This window comes from Anas platyrhynchos, chromosome 21 (assembly GCF_047663525.1).
Source record: "Anas platyrhynchos isolate ZD024472 breed Pekin duck chromosome 21, IASCAAS_PekinDuck_T2T, whole genome shotgun sequence".
NCBI lineage: Eukaryota > Metazoa > Chordata > Aves > Anseriformes > Anatidae > Anas > Anas platyrhynchos.
Window position 1 is genome coordinate 18,326,102 of NC_092607.1, and position 20,119 is coordinate 18,346,220.

The 20,119-nt window shown below is 47.0% G+C and overlaps 1 protein-coding gene across 3 annotated transcripts; it reads right to left on the reverse strand.

Moving 5' to 3' along the window:
• Positions 1–861: 861 nt before the first annotated feature.
• NCOA5 (nuclear receptor coactivator 5) lies at positions 862–20,094 on the reverse strand. Of its 3 annotated transcripts, XM_027442948.3 has the most exons (10): positions 19,909–20,043; positions 17,131–17,317; positions 16,469–16,576; positions 12,564–12,630; positions 8,770–9,156; positions 8,395–8,510; positions 8,040–8,166; positions 5,521–5,720; positions 3,291–3,614; positions 862–2,861 (listed from the first exon to the last, which is right to left on the reverse strand). In XM_027442948.3, exons 2-10 carry the CDS (start codon positions 17,291–17,293, stop codon positions 2,212–2,214), a joined length of 2,142 nt encoding a protein of 713 aa, XP_027298749.1. In that variant the 5' UTR covers positions 17,294–17,317; positions 19,909–20,043; the 3' UTR covers positions 862–2,211. The 3 variants fall into 3 exon arrangements, with proteins under 3 accessions (XP_027298749.1, XP_027298750.1, XP_027298751.1); XM_027442949.3 differs by lacking the exons at positions 16,469–16,576; positions 17,131–17,317 and having other exon boundaries at positions 19,909–20,094; XM_027442950.3 differs by lacking the exons at positions 12,564–12,630; positions 16,469–16,576; positions 17,131–17,317 and having other exon boundaries at positions 19,909–20,049.
• Between the last annotated feature and the right edge of the window lie 25 nt (positions 20,095–20,119).

A 20,119-nucleotide genomic window follows, 5' to 3' on the forward strand; every position in this document is an offset into this window, starting at 1 on the left:
GCTGCCGGGGTCAGCCCGCTGCCCGACAGAGCCCCCAGACCCCTTTCTGTGGGGCTGCTCTCCAGCCTCATCACCCCATTTGTGGCACCCTGCAGAACCCCACTACTGACTGATGGACGATCTGATGCAACCCCATTTACTGTGACCCTTGGAGCCAGACCCTGTTCACCCCCCATAATAGGTATTTGGCTGTATGCTGGATATTACGTCCAGAAGGATACTGTCAGAGAAAGCAGCAGAACCTATGCTAAATTAAAATAAATAAATAAATAAATCACATCTACAATGTGATTTTGTTCCCATGTTTAAGCTGATGGAAGCCTCTGGGTTGCAGAAGGGGAGAAAGGGAGGAAGAGGAAAGAAAGCAGACAGACACATTCTATTTAATTTCAGGTTGTCTAACAAGGGCAGCACAAAGGGAGGCCGGTGCTAAAATGCACAGGGAGGGGTAGCTTCAGCTTTAAGCGGCAGCTGTTCAATTAACAGCAAGTGCAGTTCCAGCACTGGGCACCCAGTCACTGGGCTGAGGGAGGCTCCCAGCAGCTAGAGCATCTTTTGGGCCTCTCACATTGGCCCCCATCACACAGAGCCCCAACGTGCTGGTCCCTGAACAAGCACATGGGCTGATCTGGTCCACAGTGTCCAAGTCCAGTGGGTGACAGTAAGTACCACAGTACTATAAACTGAGACAGACCACGGTACTCTCACAGGAGGGCACGGAAAGCTTTGTTCACTTTCCACTTGGCATCCAGTGCTGGGCAGCGTCTGAAGCAGCTTACCTGGAAGAGGGTAATGGCAAACACAGTGGAATAATGTATTCCAGCAGTAATCAAGCTGTTAGGCATCAAAAATGCAACAAAATGTTTTTCCTGTCTTTTTATTAAAAAGTAATGTCCTTTTGTTAACAGCACAGAAAGAAAAAAAAAAAAAGCTACAACACAAACCACCTAGGACAAAAACAAAAAAATCTCTGCTCCAAAATGTTGCTTTCTTACTATCTTTCGGTTCTGCAGGAAGCCTACAGACTCCACAAAGACTGTGCAAGGGAGGACAAAATAGAGGAGTTTTGTATTCTGGTATCAAATTATGTTACTGGTTAAAAACACGGTGAAATATCACTGCCTGATTTTCCACTCAACTGTCCACTGCAGCTACCAAAGTGTTGAAAAATGTATAAAATTATAGTATTGCATGTCGGCACTGCCTCTCCACATTAGATGGACAAAACACCAACGAACAGATGAAGTTTCCGAGAGCAGACATTCACCACCTGATAATGGGCTGCAGGTATTTGCAAGACAGGTCCAGCAGCACATCAGCGTGGCTGAGCTGTTGGGCTACAGTAACCAACTGTGCCGAAGCAAGATTATAAGAAAAGGAAATTTATATACCAAATTTAATATATTGAACTTAAAATTGACGACTTGACTTGGGTGTAGGAAAATCAACTGACCACTTGAAATCCCTGCCTCACCCAGAAGCTCTTGTTTCCGATCCACCTCTGTGCTTGGACCAGAACTGCCGTTTTGCATTGCTGGGTGAGGTGAGGAGCACTTGTCAGCCTCACTCCGCCAGGACCGGACAGCCCAGCTACAGAAGCACTGACCGGTACTGTCGTGGCTTACGAAGTTATGGTCAGGCACGTGCTACATGAATTCAGCTGCTAGTGCTACCATTGTACTTTCTCTCTCAGACTGGTTTATGTGGCATTGAAAAAAAAAAAAAAAATCCAAAGAAAAATAGGGCCCCTTCCAAAAAGATGCATCTCCAGAGGGCTCTGTTCAGTCCCATCTCATTTTCTCAAAACCACTGACCCAAAACTGTGCTAAGACCATTTGGTGAGACCAGACTGCATTGCATGGTGAAGATACACCAGCTAATGGGAGTGAGAAAAAGCAGAAGGACCGTCATTGCAGCAGCTTCTGTGCTTAGACAGAACAATCAATTACCCACAGTGGCTCTCAGCATATTCTGCCACTGAGAAAATAAAATACACTTCTCTGAACACCGCTACACTGCTATCCAGACCGAAGTGAGGAAGGGCAGCACTAGCAATACTCAGCAGCAATGCCACTGGGAGTACACTCTCACCAAAGTGGAGAGGACATGCATATCCAGGGGCATTTGTCCCATGTCAAGAACAGGAGACTTTTTAAACAGCTATAAGTATGGAATGGCAAAGGGAAGGGGAAAGGGCTTGACAGCTCAGCTTTAATAGTGTCGCTGGTAGGAACCCATGGGTTGCTGGGCAGAGGACCCTGCTCGCCCCTGAGCCACTGTTTGGCTCACTAGGTGGGAGAGTGCAGGACCACTCTGGATAAGGGTGTCCAAGGCTTTCTGTACACTAGGGTTGTCAAAGTTGATACCAGACGAGACTGGCCTTTGAGCAGGTACACTGGGAGGGGCAGGGAGGCGATTCTGGTGCTGGCCATAGAGTGCCTGAGCTGGCGGAGGAGCTCCAGGTCTTGGACCTGCATTTCTTGAAGGGCCTTGGAGGGCAGGAAGCTGTGCGCTTGGAGTCTGCAATCTCTGCTGAGCCTGGTTTAAATTTCCAGCACTCATCTGTGCTGATCGGGCCTGACCGCTGGCCATGTTAGCGAAGTTCTGACTCGGTGTGCCACCCGATGTGCCCGCAGAGGTTGCAGAACTGCTGTTTGCTACAGCAGCTGCTGCTGCCCCACTGTTGAAGAGACTGAGGATTTTTGCCTGAAGCTCCTGCTGAGGATTAGCAGAGGACACTGGAACAGAAGGAGCAGGGACCAGAGGCTGTGAACCCTGATGAGCTTGAGCGCTTGGAAGGCTGGACTGACTGCCCAGAGATGACGCTGAAGGTGCTCCCAGAGACTGTCTTGACATGGGTGCTGGGAAACAAAAGAAAGAGAGTTAAAGTTCTCCAAATGCCCTTGAAGAGGCACCTAAAGGAAACTAGTGAGGCAGCTACCAAGAAGACACAAGTCTCAGTGAATACCCACCCCTCTAAACATGAGGGCTGCATAGCTCTGGGGGACCCAAACCACCCAACATAATTGTTGCCCTTTGTGTAGCAGCCCATCAGTTATGGCAGCACTGTGGTTTCCCTGAGAGAATCCAATATAAAAGTTCTGTCACATGAAATATCAGAATAGTCTCAGCACTCCTGAATACACGTCCATCTCCGTAAAATACGTCGCTGTGTGAAAGTGTTACTACACTAGGACCCCTCTGTAATGCCAGTACTGCTGTCCTGTCCCAGCCCGGAGAACCCACTAACCAGACAATCAGTAGCGTTGTCTGGGGTTGACACAACTTACCCTGCAGAGAATCAGTGCTTCCCCTAAGTAACCTTTCTTTCCGGTCTCTCAAGTAATTAATTACTTTATCAGTCTCCTCAGCAGTCAGATAGCGATTGTCTGCCAGAAGGTTCAAGAGAGTCTGGATCGCCGGAGGGTGACCCCCTCTGGCCCCCTCCTCCACAGGGGGTGGGCGCTCTCGCTCTTGCAGCACAGCCTCATCTGCCATCTTGGCAGCCTGCCGGGCAATTTCTTCACGCTCCTTCTCCCGTGACTCTGTTTTGTAGCGCTCGTAATTCCTTGCCACCAGCACCATGGCGTCAGCTTGTGGCATGTTGCGGTGTTCTGCACAAGGAAAAGAAACACTGTAAGAAAACCAAAGGCATTAAAAGGAGGTATCTTGTCTCCCTCGCAGCAGCGTATCTCATTCAGCAGGCAGGCACCTCTTAGGAACTGCAAGCATAGATCTGGAGAGCTCTCTAGGCACACAGCAAGAGTTCAATTTCTTAAGCCAAAAGGCTCAAGGCTATCACCCAGCAAGGCCCACCCTTCTTTCCACAGCTGAGGGCTCTGAGAAGCTATCACACCAGTCCTTCTGGCCTCTCATCTGAATAAAAGAGAAAGCAGCTCCCTCTACCTTTCACACAACTTCTCCACGCTCCGAGAGGAGACAGCTCCAGCTGTTCTACTGCTGAACCCTTCGACAGGCCCCAGAATCGCACTCTCTAGGCTGACAGACCTTCCCAGAGCAGGACACTGATGAGAATATTCTTTGGTTTTGTACTGTCAACACCTTAATGTAGTGTGAAGATATGCAGGAGACAGGGAGGAAAGAAGAACAGGCTGAATTTCACACTGCTGCTTCTGTTTTAAACTCTGGGACAATAAACAGCAATAAAGTTCTTCCGTAATACATCGAATAATGGTCAGTTTCAACTTTTTTATTTACACTTGCCTTTTAAAGTTTTTGAGGTCATTATTTCCACTTCACAAAGCACACACATAAATGTTCCCCAGAAGACAGATTTACGCAGAGAGATTAAAAGAGAAGTCCTTTATCTTCCACAAAAATGCCTAAAGCCCTGGGGTTCACTTCCACATTAAGCTTTACACAAGTTGTGAAAGAGTTCCCTAAAACTAACAGGAATGGAAAGGTGACCGTATGCGGTTCAAGTGCAAAATATTAAATATCTAGAAAGCGCTGTGAATGAGTTAATGACAGGGGCTCTTATCAGATCTGATATGCAGCTAAATCCAGTGAAGAAGAGAAGTTTTGGCAGCAGGACGGGTATTAAACCACAGGAGTTAAGAGTTAAAACCAAGGGCAGTAGAAAGGCCACTGAAAGTGTGCTTGAGATGGATTTCTGCAGAAAGTGACAGAATCTCCCCACACCTGGATCAGATGTTAAAAGAAACCAGGCTTCTTCAGTCAGTAAGCAACAAAAAATGGTGAATGTGCATTCAGATGGACCTGACAAAACATTACTTGAGAACATAACAAGGGAGAAAACTGCTGAAAGCTCAACTGCGGTCAAACACCCACTTCTGTAAACAGCACATGAGCAGGCATGATCGTAGCAAAAGCCCGACTTTCCAAAATCACCTTCTGACAAAATATTTGTTGATACAAATGTTGCATGCTCACAACAACCAAGTCATACCCTGAGACAGAAAATTATGCAACAAGTATAAATAGTGGTGAAAATATGGGATGTGTCCACTCAATCACTGTATAGTTGTGTCTCCTTACAACTCCCTCCAGTTTCACAGTCAGATCTCTGCCTTGACAGAGTCAGCTATCCCTATTGTCTTTTCCTTAATTCTCATTTGCTTATGAAATCTGTCTTGTGATTTTTCACATTCCGAACACTTCCTCTTTGAGAAAACGGTTAAGTGGTAAACTGAGGCTGGACTGGTATTATTCAGAAACCTATCAAGGCAGTAGTGTCTTTTCTAGAACTGTGGTTCTTCTAGCACTGGCGATCATGACTTTCCCTAAAATGCAGCAGAGATTCTCTCCTGCAGAAATTAGACAGCCTTTTTGGCAAGGGACAAATAAGTTATTATAGAAATTTGTAAATAATGATAGTTACAGGTATCACTTGCCATGAAGTTGCTAGTAACTCCTTATGACATAGCGTGGATGAACATCATCTCGTGTGGAACTGCTCAAGAAAAAATGAACTACACAAAGAACTGCTCTAAAACAGAGTGACCACATAGCTACGCAGCCTACTAAGACCTCAGGTACCTTGTGGGGTGCCAAACATGATGTTAACAGTGCAAGAACGGTGAACTTGATGCTGCTGGGTGATGACGATGGCAAAAGGAGACCCTCCTCTGCTCACATCGTCCAAGGCTTGCGTCAGTGACATCTCGGTGTTGAGGAAGATCAGGTCCACTACCATGCCCAGATCCCGCACCTTCCGCCCCACCGACTCCGCGTACTCCCTAACACAAAGCAAAGCCAGCAGAGTTTTACAAGTCAGTCACATACAGAAACAAACTCTAGCACATTCACCCTCTCCATCTCAGATTCAATTTCCTGATGGCTTACCTCACTTCGTAATGTTTAACAGGACAGTATTAAGGCAATCTCAATATTGTATTGTAAAAGCCTAGATCCCACCCTTATTTTGAACTAAATCAGTCATTTCAGTTTAACTGAGATAGATAATAAATCAAGCCTCAGCTTAGCTGAAAAAGTGTCTGCAAAAGGATTTATACTATTATAAAACTGCTTACATATAAATGCATTTAAATTGAACTCTCATTAAATGAGGCAATTTATTCCTGAAGAGATCTAACAAGTGTGCAGCACAGCAGCTAACCTCCAGAAGACAGTTAGTTTCTCGTGCCATGTTTAGTGTCTTCAAGTGCACCTTATCCTAAGTCACTGTAGCACAGGTCAACGTTTGAACCTGAATATTAATTTTCAGAGAATTAACTATCCATACTTTCCCTTCAGTTGCAAATACATTTTCTCTTGCTCTTTAATTCTATTAGCTGTGATCTGTTCTAGCCCACTATCAACACAGCATCTACGAATCCACTTTTCCTGTATCCACTGCCCTGCAGACTTCCCACAAACAATAGCTCATACAGTTGAGCTGAAAGTTTCCAAACCTTTTATTAAGCTTACAATACTCAGGTCCAAAGCTGCAATACTGGCTGCATATGCACTCTGAGAGATTTAGTCTGTGCACACTTGCAGCTTGTGAAGGAGGTTCAGATTATCACCTTTGGAGGTGAGCACTGCAAAGGTGACTAAAACTGTTCCTCTGCGCCCAAATGCCTTTTTAAAGTTTTCTAAGTTACACTGATAACATATCTAAGTCCTTCATGAATCATCTTTTAATAGGCCTATAGTAGGTGACAAGTATGCTTCAACATCCAGGATTTACCACGTGCTCCAGGCTCTTAAGGTTTGTGGCTGTTACACACCAGAAAGATTCTCAGGTGCTTGATGAACGTTAAGATGATCCTTCTGCACAAAGCACAGCACAGAATGCTCTGTTGGGTACAATAATTTGTGCTCTGTATCTCCCAAAGACTTTTAGACACCAAGGGATAAAGAATCTAAAATTCCCTTTGGAGATTTGTTCCAATAGGTAATCAGCCCCACTAAAAGTAAACCTCTGTTTCACCATTTCCCTGGTTTCCAACTCTGATTTCCTGCTCTGCCTTCTGTCACCAGACCAGGCAAGCAGCAGCTCTCTTTCTGCCTCACAGGTATAGCAAAGTTAAATAAATGCAACTCTTCATCTTTTTTTTTTTTTTTCCCTTTTTCATAGGGATTAAAGAGAGCTTTAAATTTCCTCTTGACAAACATTTTCCTCAGACCCCAAGCCAGATCTGTGGTCATCTACATCTTTTCTATTCTTCAATGTATGTATTTGTAGAGGTACAGACGTCAGAGTGGTGCCCTCATTACAGCACTGCTCCCCTCACCTAGGCAGAGGCACGCCTCCCTGTTCCCAACAGAGGCACTGCCTGTTCTCCAAACCATAGACATACCAGCATTCTTGACTGAAATCCATTTGACTCCTAAAATTGTTTTCAGTCCTTACATTCCAAAAGAAAGTGCATGTTTTTACAGTCATGGCCTACGTTTTTGTTTCCAGGTAAGTGATCTCGCATTTAGCGCAGTGAAGAGGCACACTGAGTGGGGACACCTCCGTAAAGGTTCAGACTGCCACATGAGATTTTCCTTGTTACGCATGCTTTTGGTATTCTTCATGACTACTTTCAGCAGTGATTTTATATTTCTTACACACTGCATTGAACGGTATCCGACTTAGTAATCTAAGTCAGATAACTGCTGACTGAAAGGAGCTGAAGTGGACAAATTTCAGCTCCTTTCAATCTGACACAAGCTCTGAAAGGGACACCCCCATGACTCAACATTGACAATGTCCCTGTGCTCTCTGCTGATTAGCACGTTACTAAGTTCCATATCATTCAACCCCAAAAAAACAAGTATTGGCCACTACAATCTGTCGTGACAGTAGGCTGACGTGAAGAGCGTGTAGAAAAAGTTCAGGACAAGGCATGTTGATAGCTGACAAGGGAATACAAGTAAAGCCTAAGATATAATGGTATTTCTACATCTGATGAACCAGTCAGTATTTCCACAGAAGCTGTGGCTTTCTGAGGGCTCTAAAGCCACTCTCAAGGGAATCTGCAAGACAAATATCCCCAAGGCAGGGCTAAGCTTAATTCCATTTTCTTATAGCACACAATAACAACCAGTGGTCATTACTTTCTTACTTTGTCTGTTTGTTCACCACTATCACAGAACAATCCACAGGTCTCTCTGCATCAAAACGTCTCTTGATTTCCTCGTAGTACTGGCGGTAAAGCTCCTCTCGCCGTCGCTCCTCGCGCTTGAGACGGTCTGAAACCAAGCCACAGAAAGACAGAACAAATAATGCTCTTTGGATCTGCTCGGAGCAAAGAGGTGTGTATGGCTGGGCTGTCTCCAAACCAGCCAGCGCCACAGGAGGTAACGCACTGTGGATGGTGCCTGTCCACAGCCATCTACATCCTCCCAGAGGAGGAGGCAGATCTGCCCGTTTAATAAATACACATCTGACCAATGTTTATTGGTCTCAAAGGCACTAACCTTCTGAATTCACTGGTGCTCTATCAAAATGCTCTTTGTAACGGTCGTAGTACGAGTCGTCCTTCCGCCGGTAGTAGTCTTCAAGGCGAAGGTAGCGGTCGTAAGTCTCATCTCGCCTGCAAGGTTTACAGAAGCAGTAGTTCCCATGCTCCAGCACACCTCAGTCAGTAACTTTCACCAGTGCATCCCATACAGACCTTCCTCGAGCTCAGTTACCGAAGAACCCAGCTGTTACCCTCAAGACCCAAAGCAGGCACCCAACTGTCCTCAGCTAGAGCAATATCCTTACGTTAAACACCTGGCACCGCTCCGACCACTACAACCAGAGGGGCAGTGCCGTAACATCGTGCTGCCAAACAGCCCCGGGAAAGTTACCTGTACAGAGGGTCCCGAGGGTCTCTCATATCCCGCGGATCCCTCGCATCCCGCGGATCCCTCATGTCCCGTGGATTCCTCATGTCCCGCGGGTCCCTGTATCGATCATACAGCGGCTCCCGGGGGTCACGAAAGTCTCTAACGTCACGAGGGTCCCGTAAGTCTCTTGGATCCCTGATATCCCGGGGGTCTCGAAGGTCTCGCAGGTCCCGTGGGTCCCTGTGGTCTCTAGCATCACGCATGTCTCTGGCTCGAATGTCTCGAGCGTCTCTGGAATCTCGTCCGTTTCTACCATCCCTGCCATCTCTGGGATCTCTCCGTGGGCTCCCCCGAAGAGGGGAGCGATCGCGTCTGGTATCTCGGCCATCCCCGTAGGCATATGGCTCTCTGAAAACACCAGGGAAATTCCATTAGACTGCTAACAGGACAAGTGTGGTTACCCCCAGATCTCTTACCTGAGGTGCCAAAGCGACCCTCCTCTCAGCAGCTGAAGCCTCCCTCCTATCCCATGACAAGAATTGCCCCAAAACACATTTGTCAAAACAAACATATTTGGAGAATCTTCTTAGTTACAACGTTTATTGTAGCCAAGAGTCACAGAAAGCTCCTTACTGGAGCATCACTAGAACTGTAGGGTGCCTGTGGGAAGAGCGAGCAGGCACCTCAGAAACCATCACTGCAAGGCCTCTGACCTCTGATGTCAGCCACGGATCATCAATCAAACGTTAACTTGCACATTCCTTGAGAGAATTCAAGGTGCTGTGGCCTAATACCCACAGATATGGGATAGCTAGGAGCATTCAAGGGACCTATTGAATTCACAAGTCGATGACAGCAGAATACCTGAAATAGGATGCTACTGGCACATGATTAAAAAAGAGCTTGTTGAGACCAGAGACACAGTAGGCTCCATGGTGTGGTTGGTTTTGTGCTGTTAGCAGAAAGCTACCGTCGTGTCCTGACAGTGAAGGGACAGTTCCTGTGGAAAGTCAGTCTGATGTTTATGAGGCCCCACATTAAAAGGGTACCAAACCCAACCAGCACTGCACCATCAGCAGGAACAGGATCCTGTCACATCTGAATGATCCATCTCATTCAGACTTTGTACCACGCTGTCTTCAGAGTCAAGAGAGCAACGTTCCAGTCTTCATCTTTTCCAAAACAGTAGTTTTTTCCAGGTCATATTTTGTTTTCCAAAGAAAACATAACGTTCACTGTAGTCTAAGCCAAACCAAAAAAATCTTGCAAGGAAACTACTGAGCTTCATATGCTTGGAATGTTCTTTCCCCACGATACTGGCAACTATAAGAAAACAATACATTTTTTTTTTTGCATCTTTTCACCTCTGTCAAGTTTTGTAAATAAAAAATCTTCTATCAGACTAATCTAGTTTATGAAAGATAAGCAAAATTTAATTCTGTTTCCACTACAGTGCATTCACTTTGTAGTCACTCGGAGAGAACAGCAGGAGCAACAAGCCAGATGCACCCAAGTTTCTCTAAGAGGTAGAACAGACAGCAGTGAGAAGCAGAGCTCATGCATGGACTTTGGTGCCTCGGACACCCAGCTGTTCTGGGGGACACAGAGGATCGCTGGCATTCTCGATTCCAGAGAGAAAACAGGTCTTGGGACAAACTACAGTGCTGCCACCCAGGTTATATACAGCCTTCTCCTGTTACAGAAACTGTGCTCACACACACGTGTATACTCCCTCAGTCTCTTGAGCACACAAATCAGCTTTATGGTTGTGATCTGTACAGAACCACAGCCCAGGAGAGATGCACGTTGTCTTCCCCTACCCCTTCCTCCCCCCAGCCTGCAGTGAATGATGGCAGAAGCTCAGGGGAAACTCCTCGTTTGCTATGATGAATACTGAGTACCTGACCTTTCTGTAGCTGTGAGACTATACAGCAAAACAGCCAGATGCAGAGGAATTGTTTTGCAATATGACATTTATTCCAGCTGGGGTGGGGGTGACCAGAACAGGCCACATTATCTGCAGAGACAAATTGATCCGGAAAGAACAACGCACAAGTGCAACACAACTACAGACGTGGCACCGGGCCTCCTCTGCTCTCGCACCTGCGTGACTGCCGCCCAGCAGCAGCGTGAGGGCACAGCAGCCTCCTGCCTCTGCCTCTCCACCTCTGCGCTCTGTGGTCCGGCTCCTGCAGTGCCAGCTGCCTGCAGCTACTTGGGACTCAGCGCTGCTGCCTGGGCCCGCAGCAGGGCTCAGGACTCCACACCCTGGCATCGGCAGCTGCTGGTCAGGCACTGCGGCACGGTCCGGAGTCCAGCATCTGCTGCCCTGCCCACGACTCAGCACCCACAGCCTCACTGCTGCCTGCGCTGCTGCTTGGGACCTGGTGCCAGCCACACGGGATGGGCACGGTGTCCGCAGCGCCAGCTGAGTCCTGTGCCTGTGGTGGTGGTCCAGTCCCAGGGCTCGTGTGTCTCCAGTGCTCCTTAGGGGCACAGGCTGTTGTGAGCATGCAGGATCACTGATCCCAATGCCCACAGCACTGGTGCCTGCTGCATGTCCCTTGCAATGTGGTCTGAGGCCCAATGGTCGTTGCACTGGCGTCTGCTTCTCATACCTGCAGCATCGTATACCTGCAGTGCCACCAAGGCCAAAGGCGTGGCATCAGTGCCTGCTGCTCACGTGTGCGCAGCACTTTTGGGGTCCCCATGCCAGCACCAAGCATGCCTGGCACTGCCCAGGCCCAAGCCTTGCTGCTTCTGTGACATGAACCCCCAGACATGTGCCTGAAGCATTTCCTGGGCCTGCTGCCTATGCACTGCTCTCTGCAAATGCATTTGGCCCTGTGCAGGATAAATGCAGTATATACAAAGCGCCAAGGATTGCAGATACTCAGATTCTCTGCATTTTGGCAGTAGATGTCTTGCAAGTTGCACTTTTTCCCACTTTTTGATAATTTAACAGGTCAAATTAATAGAACACACCAACCATGTGAGAGTCGATTACTTTCAAGTCCAACGTGTCACCTCCTGTGTGTGCAGAGCCTAACAGTGTAAGTGCAGAAAATGCAGGCCTTACACCACACGGTAACCACAGCACGTCTCGGTGCGCTCCCCAGCGACACCACTGAAAGGAAACGGCAGTCATCTTCCCATGGCAGGACAATGCGTGTCTTCTCCACTTGCTTGTGACTTCACACGCAGAGGGCGTGCAGGAGCTGCACCTGCGGTGCCTGCTGAGGCGTGGGGAGCCAGGAGAAGCAGGCAGACACACACCCCTGGGTGTAACTGCAGAGACTTGTTCCACATACTGAAAATGCAAGTACACATGCAGATGGGGCAGTGCAATACAGATACACGCTGCCTTGTGCTTTGCAAACGTGCATTTTTCCATCTTCATTTTAGGACTGCAGGTTTTTGACATGAGAAGAGGCAAGATCCTGAAGTCCTCTGCACTGAGAACACTACAGCCCCTTGGCAGTATCTCTACATGCCTTGGCTTCTCTGAGACTTGGGTCAGGAACAAACACCAAGCTGATTCTTCCTCACAAGTCTTATAACTTGTGCCACACAGCGTAACACTTAGCTGCAGTAACAGCAGCAAGCACGAGGCTTCCCTCGTGCCTCCTGAGGCGTCAGCGCCAGAAGGGCTCTTACAGGTGGAGCAGTCGCATCCCGATTGTCTCACGTGAGTATCTCCGTTTGACTGGGGAGGTGGCAGTAGGGAAGAGAGACAGACATTTAGCACAGGCAGTGGGCTCATGCCCTAAAAGCCTGCCCTTCCTAGTATAACTCACTGCTTCCAGGTACTTTACCTTCGTGCCGGACTGGACCTTGATGAAGCCTTATTCATATTTCTTCTTTCCGCTGCTTTATTAATATCTGTAAAGAATAATCAACCCATCTGTTCAATGCTATGGAACAAAAAAAAGATCATCAGCACAATTCAAATGAAAGCAACTTAAGCTCAACAACAACCAGATGGTGCAAGAAAATACATTCAGCAGAGAGACATTGTCACTTTGACAATTTTTTTATTAAGTTTAGATAGTACAATGCAATGAAGTTTTCATGGATTTCTCTGACTTCAAAATAGGGTGGACAGCTCAGGAGAAGTTTTAACACTTTATTTCAGGCCTACATCCAGACTCTTCACTCCATAAGAACCTCTTTCTTCTGCAGTCTATGAGCGAGCAGAATGCAACTCATGGACTCTAGGAGAAAAAGCAGAGTCTGAAAACCTCTGAGAAAGGAAGTTGTGGGCCAGCAGTCTTAAATTCACAGCCAGTCTTGTTCAATGGAGCATGCAGCTACCCTTGGTGACAATAATTCAAGGGTTCTCAAATGGCACATGCAACTGCCTTCCAAGGGGCCGCTGCAGCACTGAACTGTGCAGCCTCCACCACGGAGGAAACGGGATGCAGGGAGCCCGAGGCACGAGCTCCTGGTGCAGTCAACAAGGGGCACTCAGGCACTGGGTTGAGATGCAAAGAGGTGCAATAGGTCAGAAATTTGAAAACTGGTTGGCTTCTCAGTATCTCCATGAAAAACACTATGAGGTGAAAAACAAAGAAGAGAACTGAAGGAACAGTCTTGTCCTCAACCAGAAAACGTGAAGTTGCCCCAAACTGGTAGGGACCAATACTGTTCTACTGGGGAGAAACAAAGCCTGCTGTAACAGCTGGCTGAAGATGAAATAATGTACTAGAGAGGGGCAAGAACAAACAGAAGTGATTTCAGATGTTTTACTCCGAGAACCTTTTAAGGAAAATTAACAAAACCAAACGTAGGTCCTATCTGCTCCCCAAGAATCTAACAACAATTAAAGTTTATTAGTTATTTATACTGGTCACTTGCAGGAGCTTTAGAAGTAGCTAAACATGCCATGTAATGTTCCTTAGGCTGACTTCTACACCTTCTATAACTTCCCAAACCATCCTTCATTACATTCAAAATTAAAATTTGAGGTAAGAATTTAGCTCTAATTGTTGCCCCTGCTGTCAGTCAGTCAAGAAGTATCGTGTTCTGTTCATAGAGGGAGAGGGGCAAGCGCGATCTGAATGTGACTGAGCGCAGGGTAACAGCATTCACGGGGCTAGAAGCAGCCTCTCCAGAACCAAGTACAGTTGCAGTGTCTGCTATCACAAACTAAATTTGAAGGACATGTATTCCCTACACAGCTTTCCTCATTAAAGATAAAGAAAGCTTTTAAGCATTTGTGGATGTATTAGCAAGACTGAACCCTCACAAAGCCTTTTGCCCTCTTATTAGCCAGTATATTTAATACTTACACTGCATAACTGAAGTAACTGTTTTCCTTGCATTTATTTTTTAGCTGAGAACATTTTTCAAGTCAAATGTTATCTTTAAGCAAGACACTATCTGCTTTTTGGGTTTAAGATTTTTATTTTTGCTGTAAGATGCCATTGCAGAAACCTATATTGTGATTTTTGCACTCAATACCATACATTTCTTTCAAATTAAAAAGCATCATTTAAACCTGAACAAATATTTTACTAGGAGACAAAGACACCTTTGACAGGGATCCTTCTCTTGCACAAAGTGATTTAATAACATTTTATTTAATGCCAGCAGAATTTACAGATTGCTTGAACATTGACAAAACAACTTCTCAGAAAATGAAAATCTTCTGTTTTGTAGGACTTTGAGATGACAGCGACACTGCAACCATACAGTGCAACCTTCAGAATAAGCACAGGTGGCAAGAGTTTCTTGAATTGCATTCCCATCTCAAGTCAAGCAGCAGAATTGAACTAGAGCTCATCTTTTGGCTCCCATCTATAAGTCTCCAGAGCACAGAAACCAAAGTTCCAATGAATTATTCCAAGTATAACTTATTTTGCTGTTAAATAAAACTATTTATTTCCATTTATTGTCATACCTATACCTACTAGACTACAATCCACTCAAGGAGCCTTTTTCTAGGTCTTGCTCTTCAACTCTTTAACCCTTAGGATTTTTCCTGGGGCTTTTCCAATTTAGCACTATCCTTTCTGAACTGGGCATACCAGAATTGAACACAGTACTCCAGCAGCAAAACCCCACAGGAACTAAAACCTACTTACAAATCTGTTTTGTACAGCTAAGGATGACAAAAGCACTCCTGCTAGGTGCAGACCTTCAGATTGGCCTTTCCTGGGAGTGCAGTTCCGTCTGTATTCAGCTTAGGAAGAAGCCCAGGTCACTTCACCATCAGTGACTCAACCTCCATTATATTCCCTCTTTTTAAAAGATGATAGTGTGCTTTCTATACAAGTTTCTTATGAAAACACTGTACGGCAAGGATCCAATTCTTCCAGAACACCACTCAAAACACTGAGCGATTCCATCTATGTTGCACTGAAATTCATTTTAAACCCACAAAACACTTCGCTGCTTTTATTGTACTAGTTTCTTAATCAAATCAAACATCTTACAGAAGTCTTCTACATCGACACTGCTACTTTTATCCAGAAAACTTGCAGTACTGTTAGTGTGACAGGATTTACTTTGACTGGGATTATTCTTTCACCAGGCACTTGGCAGGACGTGCATGCAATCTACTTGCTGCCAGGGCTGATGCTGGGCTCTGCTCTGCTCAACCTGTTGGCAAGCTCGCAGCGCTCTGCCAGGGCCCCAGAACTCCACAGTTTTCCAAGAAAAGCAACATTAAAAGCCTAGGGAGGTCCTCATTGCACTGAACCTCACAAATGTTGATTTAATTATTTTGAGAGGTCTAGTTTTGGTAGCTGCTGGCTTTATTTTTTTTAAGCTTTTTACTGAAATGGAAACTACATAAAAAGCAACATCTTTCAACTCTTCAAAAAGAGAGAGAAGAAAGATTACCTGAAGACTAGGTGGTCTTCTCCAATTAGTTATCACTTCCAAATAATTACCCATTAGCATTTGAGTCAGATGCAGCTGCTCCTGTTTAAACTTCTGGACTCTGACAATGCTGGCCATAATTTCTCTTTGTAGCCTTCTGTCCTCCCTATTTGCCACCATCTCCACCTTCAGGCTTGTATTTGGTACTTCTCCATTTTGCTATTTACTGCTCCTTTCACTCCTTCCTAAATCAAACAGTTTTTCTTTAAATTAGCGCAGGCTTGCTTTGGAAGTAACGTTTTACTTGCACTTAATAGATTATTCTTAGACTTCCCATCGTTCCTTTCTGTTTAAGATTGCTCCCAGCATATTTAGCAGAATTATCTTCATCTTTATGAAAATGGCCTTTTTAAAGCACCTTGTATTTTATGGCTACTTACAGATTGATTTCCCCACGTGCAAGACAATCCAAGTTAAGTTTTCTTATCTAACAGGACACTAGGTTCTGTGGCCAATTCCTCTGAACCTACCAAGATGAAGCCCAGAACTGCTTTACAAATGTTTTTAAAACTAAGCGCGTGAAGTTTCAATCAATACTTTGCAGGGCTTACGTGCTCAACAGTTCCTTACATGAGGTTATAGATCTGTTCAAACACTAACACAAACATAAGTTCAGAGCAAGACCTAAGTAGCAAGAGAAAACACTCCGGATGAACCACACAGCACTTAGAGCAGGTAACTCGGAAGGAAAATACATACCTGGTCAAAGCGACTTTAGACTAATGCCAGGCAAATTCCACACAGCGAGTTTTCCAGAGAGCTTTAGAACAAAAGCACCCTTTCTACCAAAACGCATGCTAAGGTCAGTAGAAGAGCAGGGATCAGTTTTCCTTACCTAATCTATACCCTTTATAAAGGCGACCCTTCTCACCGTCCAGAGCGGCCTGGACATCTTCTAGACGGTCATACTGCACGAACCCATAGCCATGGTACATGCTGAGGGCTGGAAAAGTTAACAGCAGGGCAAGACCAGTTACAAGGAAGGGACTGCACGACCCCGCACCCAGGCCACGTCACCCCACCAGATGGAGCAAGCAAAGGGCACTACCCAGAAACAGCTGGGCAAGTTTTGTGGGAAATCTGGGTCTACTGGGATTGAAATGCAGAGCTGAGGAACTCTGAAATGCATTTCTTAGACAGCACCACAAAACAGATCAACTTCCTTCTGACAAGGCAGTGACTGAAAAACAACCCACAAAGTGACCACGACTTCAGTAAGAGACTACGAAGTCACTTCAAAGAATGGATTTGCTCCATGTCATATCACACTGCAACCCCAAAGATAAAGCATAGCTCATATATACACACTAGGGTACAGCTGCATCGAGGGGATTACTTGTTCAGAGAAAATGCAGGCAGAGGAAATTATCATTAAAGGTCACTTATTAGTGAAACATAAGTCACTCCTCTCATCACCATCAAATAGCATTTGACAAGCATGAAAGTTATATTTGACTGAATTCCCAGCCACAAAAAGGCATAAGATAAAATACTAACCCCTGATTTTGCCATATTTTGAAAATATCTCTTCCATTTCTTCACGAGTCATGTGGTCTGTGGGCAAATTGCCGACAAAAAGTCTTCTCTCTAAATCCTGCGGATTGGTGCTGTTAGTGAAGTCGCTCTGTTTGATGCTATTGCTCTTGCGTCCTCGAGCCATTTTGCTTTCGTTCCAAATCCAACTCTTCGCAAAAAAGAGAAATGGCCACGCATATAATTTCAATCCATGACATTAAAATTAAACTGGAACAAGATTAAACTTAACAGCTTTGTGGACTAGAAGCCAACTGGGTCGGTTTGACGCAAGCTTCGCTCCAGAGAAATCTCAATACAAGGGACATGGAAGTCTGGCAAAAACGTACACCGCAGCATTTCGGTTGATCTTCCCACAGAACTGGAATGGAGCAAGCCTAATCTATTTTGCAGATGCGTTTTAATGGTTTAACTCCAAACTAAAATACCAATAAAACCCAGACTGCTGAAACATCTTAACTTTAGCTTTGCAGTGCCCCCCGTGTTGTCATACCTAATTCCTCAGTTCATCGGTAAGAAGAATTGAAATTTATGCAATATTTGAATAAGCAGAAGGGAAACACTCATCTCAACATTGCATAACAGGAGCCAAATGTTTCTGTATAGGCTTTGAATGAGACGTTGCAAAGTATTTTAAAATGTGCTCCAGTGACCACACTGGGATGTTTTTACTAAGCGCGAACCCTTAGCCTTCCCAGCCCCGAAAGCAGCTTCTCATGCACTTCGCTACTCAGCAGCGCATCCTTGTCCCCACCGCGATGCCAACTCCCCTGAAGGCGGGTCCACAGCTGGAATTTAAGCACCCAACATAAACGCAGCACCGCTGCGGGAACAGGCAGCAGTGTTCATTACAGTCACCCAAAGGGCTTTAGCACACAAAACAAGATCCTCAAAGCACCAGAACAGAACCTATCAACCCAAACAGAACCAGGGAAACTGATCCAGGATTTGCACTTTCTCTTGTAAAAGTCACCATTAAGTAACACTTCAAAAAAAAGTGAAAAGCACCAAAATTTTCAAAGTTGAAGACTATTTGAAGAATGAAGTTGTCATCCTTCCTAAACATCCGACTACAGAAATACAGGATGGAATTTTCTGATGGTAAGAAGCCCGTAAAGAAAAGCTGGTGAAGTTGAATATATCAACAGAAACTTCTACTGTCCATCAAGAGCTGCCTACAGCCAGCACACCCCCCTACCAGTACGCTGCATGCACTGTAATTTAAAAGCAGCATCTAAATAAACAAGTCAGACACCAAAAAGCACAAAATGATTTCACTAAGGTACTTCTACAACATTTAATTGGCATGAGAAGTAAGTTTACTCCAGGATTTGAGGCATAAAACTGATTTAAGGTCAACCACCTTTATGCTTTTATTATTTGTCTGCCTTTAGGAAACCCTGCTGAGAATGCCTCCCACTCCAATATTTATTTATTTATTTTTTATAATGAACAGAACTGCTAGAACAGGGAGAAAGCAAAAAACAAACAAACAAACACAAACACTCCAAGAACAAAGAAAAAAGTCAGTTCTTATACCTCATTTGCCTCAGTCCTCCTATAAGTTTTCCCCTGCTACACACACAGTTTTACCTTCCTCACCTGAAGGACCAAGCCTTGTCCCATTTTGCTGTACACAGCTCTTAGATTTCACTTCTGTTATTACAGCTTGAGTTCTCAGCTGAGGTTGAAAGAACTTTTCAAAATTGTCCCAAAGTGGAGAAATAGCTCTAAGACACGCAGCAGGCACCCGGGAGGTCGGGGCCATGCCCAGCGCTCAGAGCACTGCCCGGGGCAGGGGCTTGGTGCCCCACCACCACAGCCTTGGGACCAGCACGGCCTCGGGATGCCACACCCGCAAGCAGCTCCCAACACAGCCGGTGGGACATTCTGCTCCCATTATGGAAAGCCAGAACAAATTCTCGTTTCTTTTTATTGAGCTTGGGAATGGCAGGGGGTGGCTGTGGGAAGGGGATGCACGACCCTTCTATACAAAAACAAAACAAAACAAAAAAAAACAAACTGTTTCTCCACTTGCAGGTCACTTCCAAAAGGAAGCGATAAATCCCGAGCTCTAACCCACGCTGAGCCAGCAGGAAGCTTTCCCACACGAGCACTGCCTCTGACCATTTGGCGCCTGCAGATTACGGTCAAGGACCCATTAGCAATGATGAGCCCAGAAGCCCCACATGTTCCAGACGTCGGCCTGCGATACCGGGCAATGGCAAACGGGGAAACGTCCCCGCTGCGGCTCCTGCTGCAGGCACAGCCCAGGAGGCCCCTGCAGCCCCGAGCAGCGGCGGGGCCCGGACCCACCGCAGGCCCCGGGCCTCGCAGGCCCCGCACCGGGCCGGCTCACGGCAGCGGCCGTGCCAACGGGCCCCGGGGGGGTCAATTCAGGCCGCTTTGCTTTAAAACCCGCGGCTCTACCGACAGCGCTGCGGGAGCGGGACGGGGCCGGCCCCCGGCCACGAGGGAGCCCGCGGCGGGTCCCGGTCCCGGCAGGAGGGAGGCAGCCACCGGGGCCTGCCGGGCCGGAGGGGCTCCGGGCGCCCTCACCCCGCCGCGGAGGGCCCCGAGGAGCCGCGGGCCCCGGGCCCGTCCCCGCCCCGCTCAGCCGACCCCGTGCGGCGGGTGGGGGTGTGGGTGTGTGTGGGGGTGTGGGGGGCACCGCCGCGAGGCCGCCCCCGCCCGCCCCGCGCCCCCCGGCGCTGCGGGGCCGCCGCCCGGCCGCGCACTCACCGCCGCGCCGGGCCCGCGCCGCCTCAGGCCGCCGCCCGCCAGGACAAAGGCGCCAACCGCCGCTGCCGCACGGCGCCGTCGCAAAGCGCGCCCAGGGCCCGGCCGGAAGGGCGCCGCCTCGCGCTTTACGGCACGGGGCCCGCCGCCATCTTCCGCGCGGGGCCCCGCCTCCCGCCCCGCCCGGCTCCCGGCACGCGCCGCGGCCGCCCCG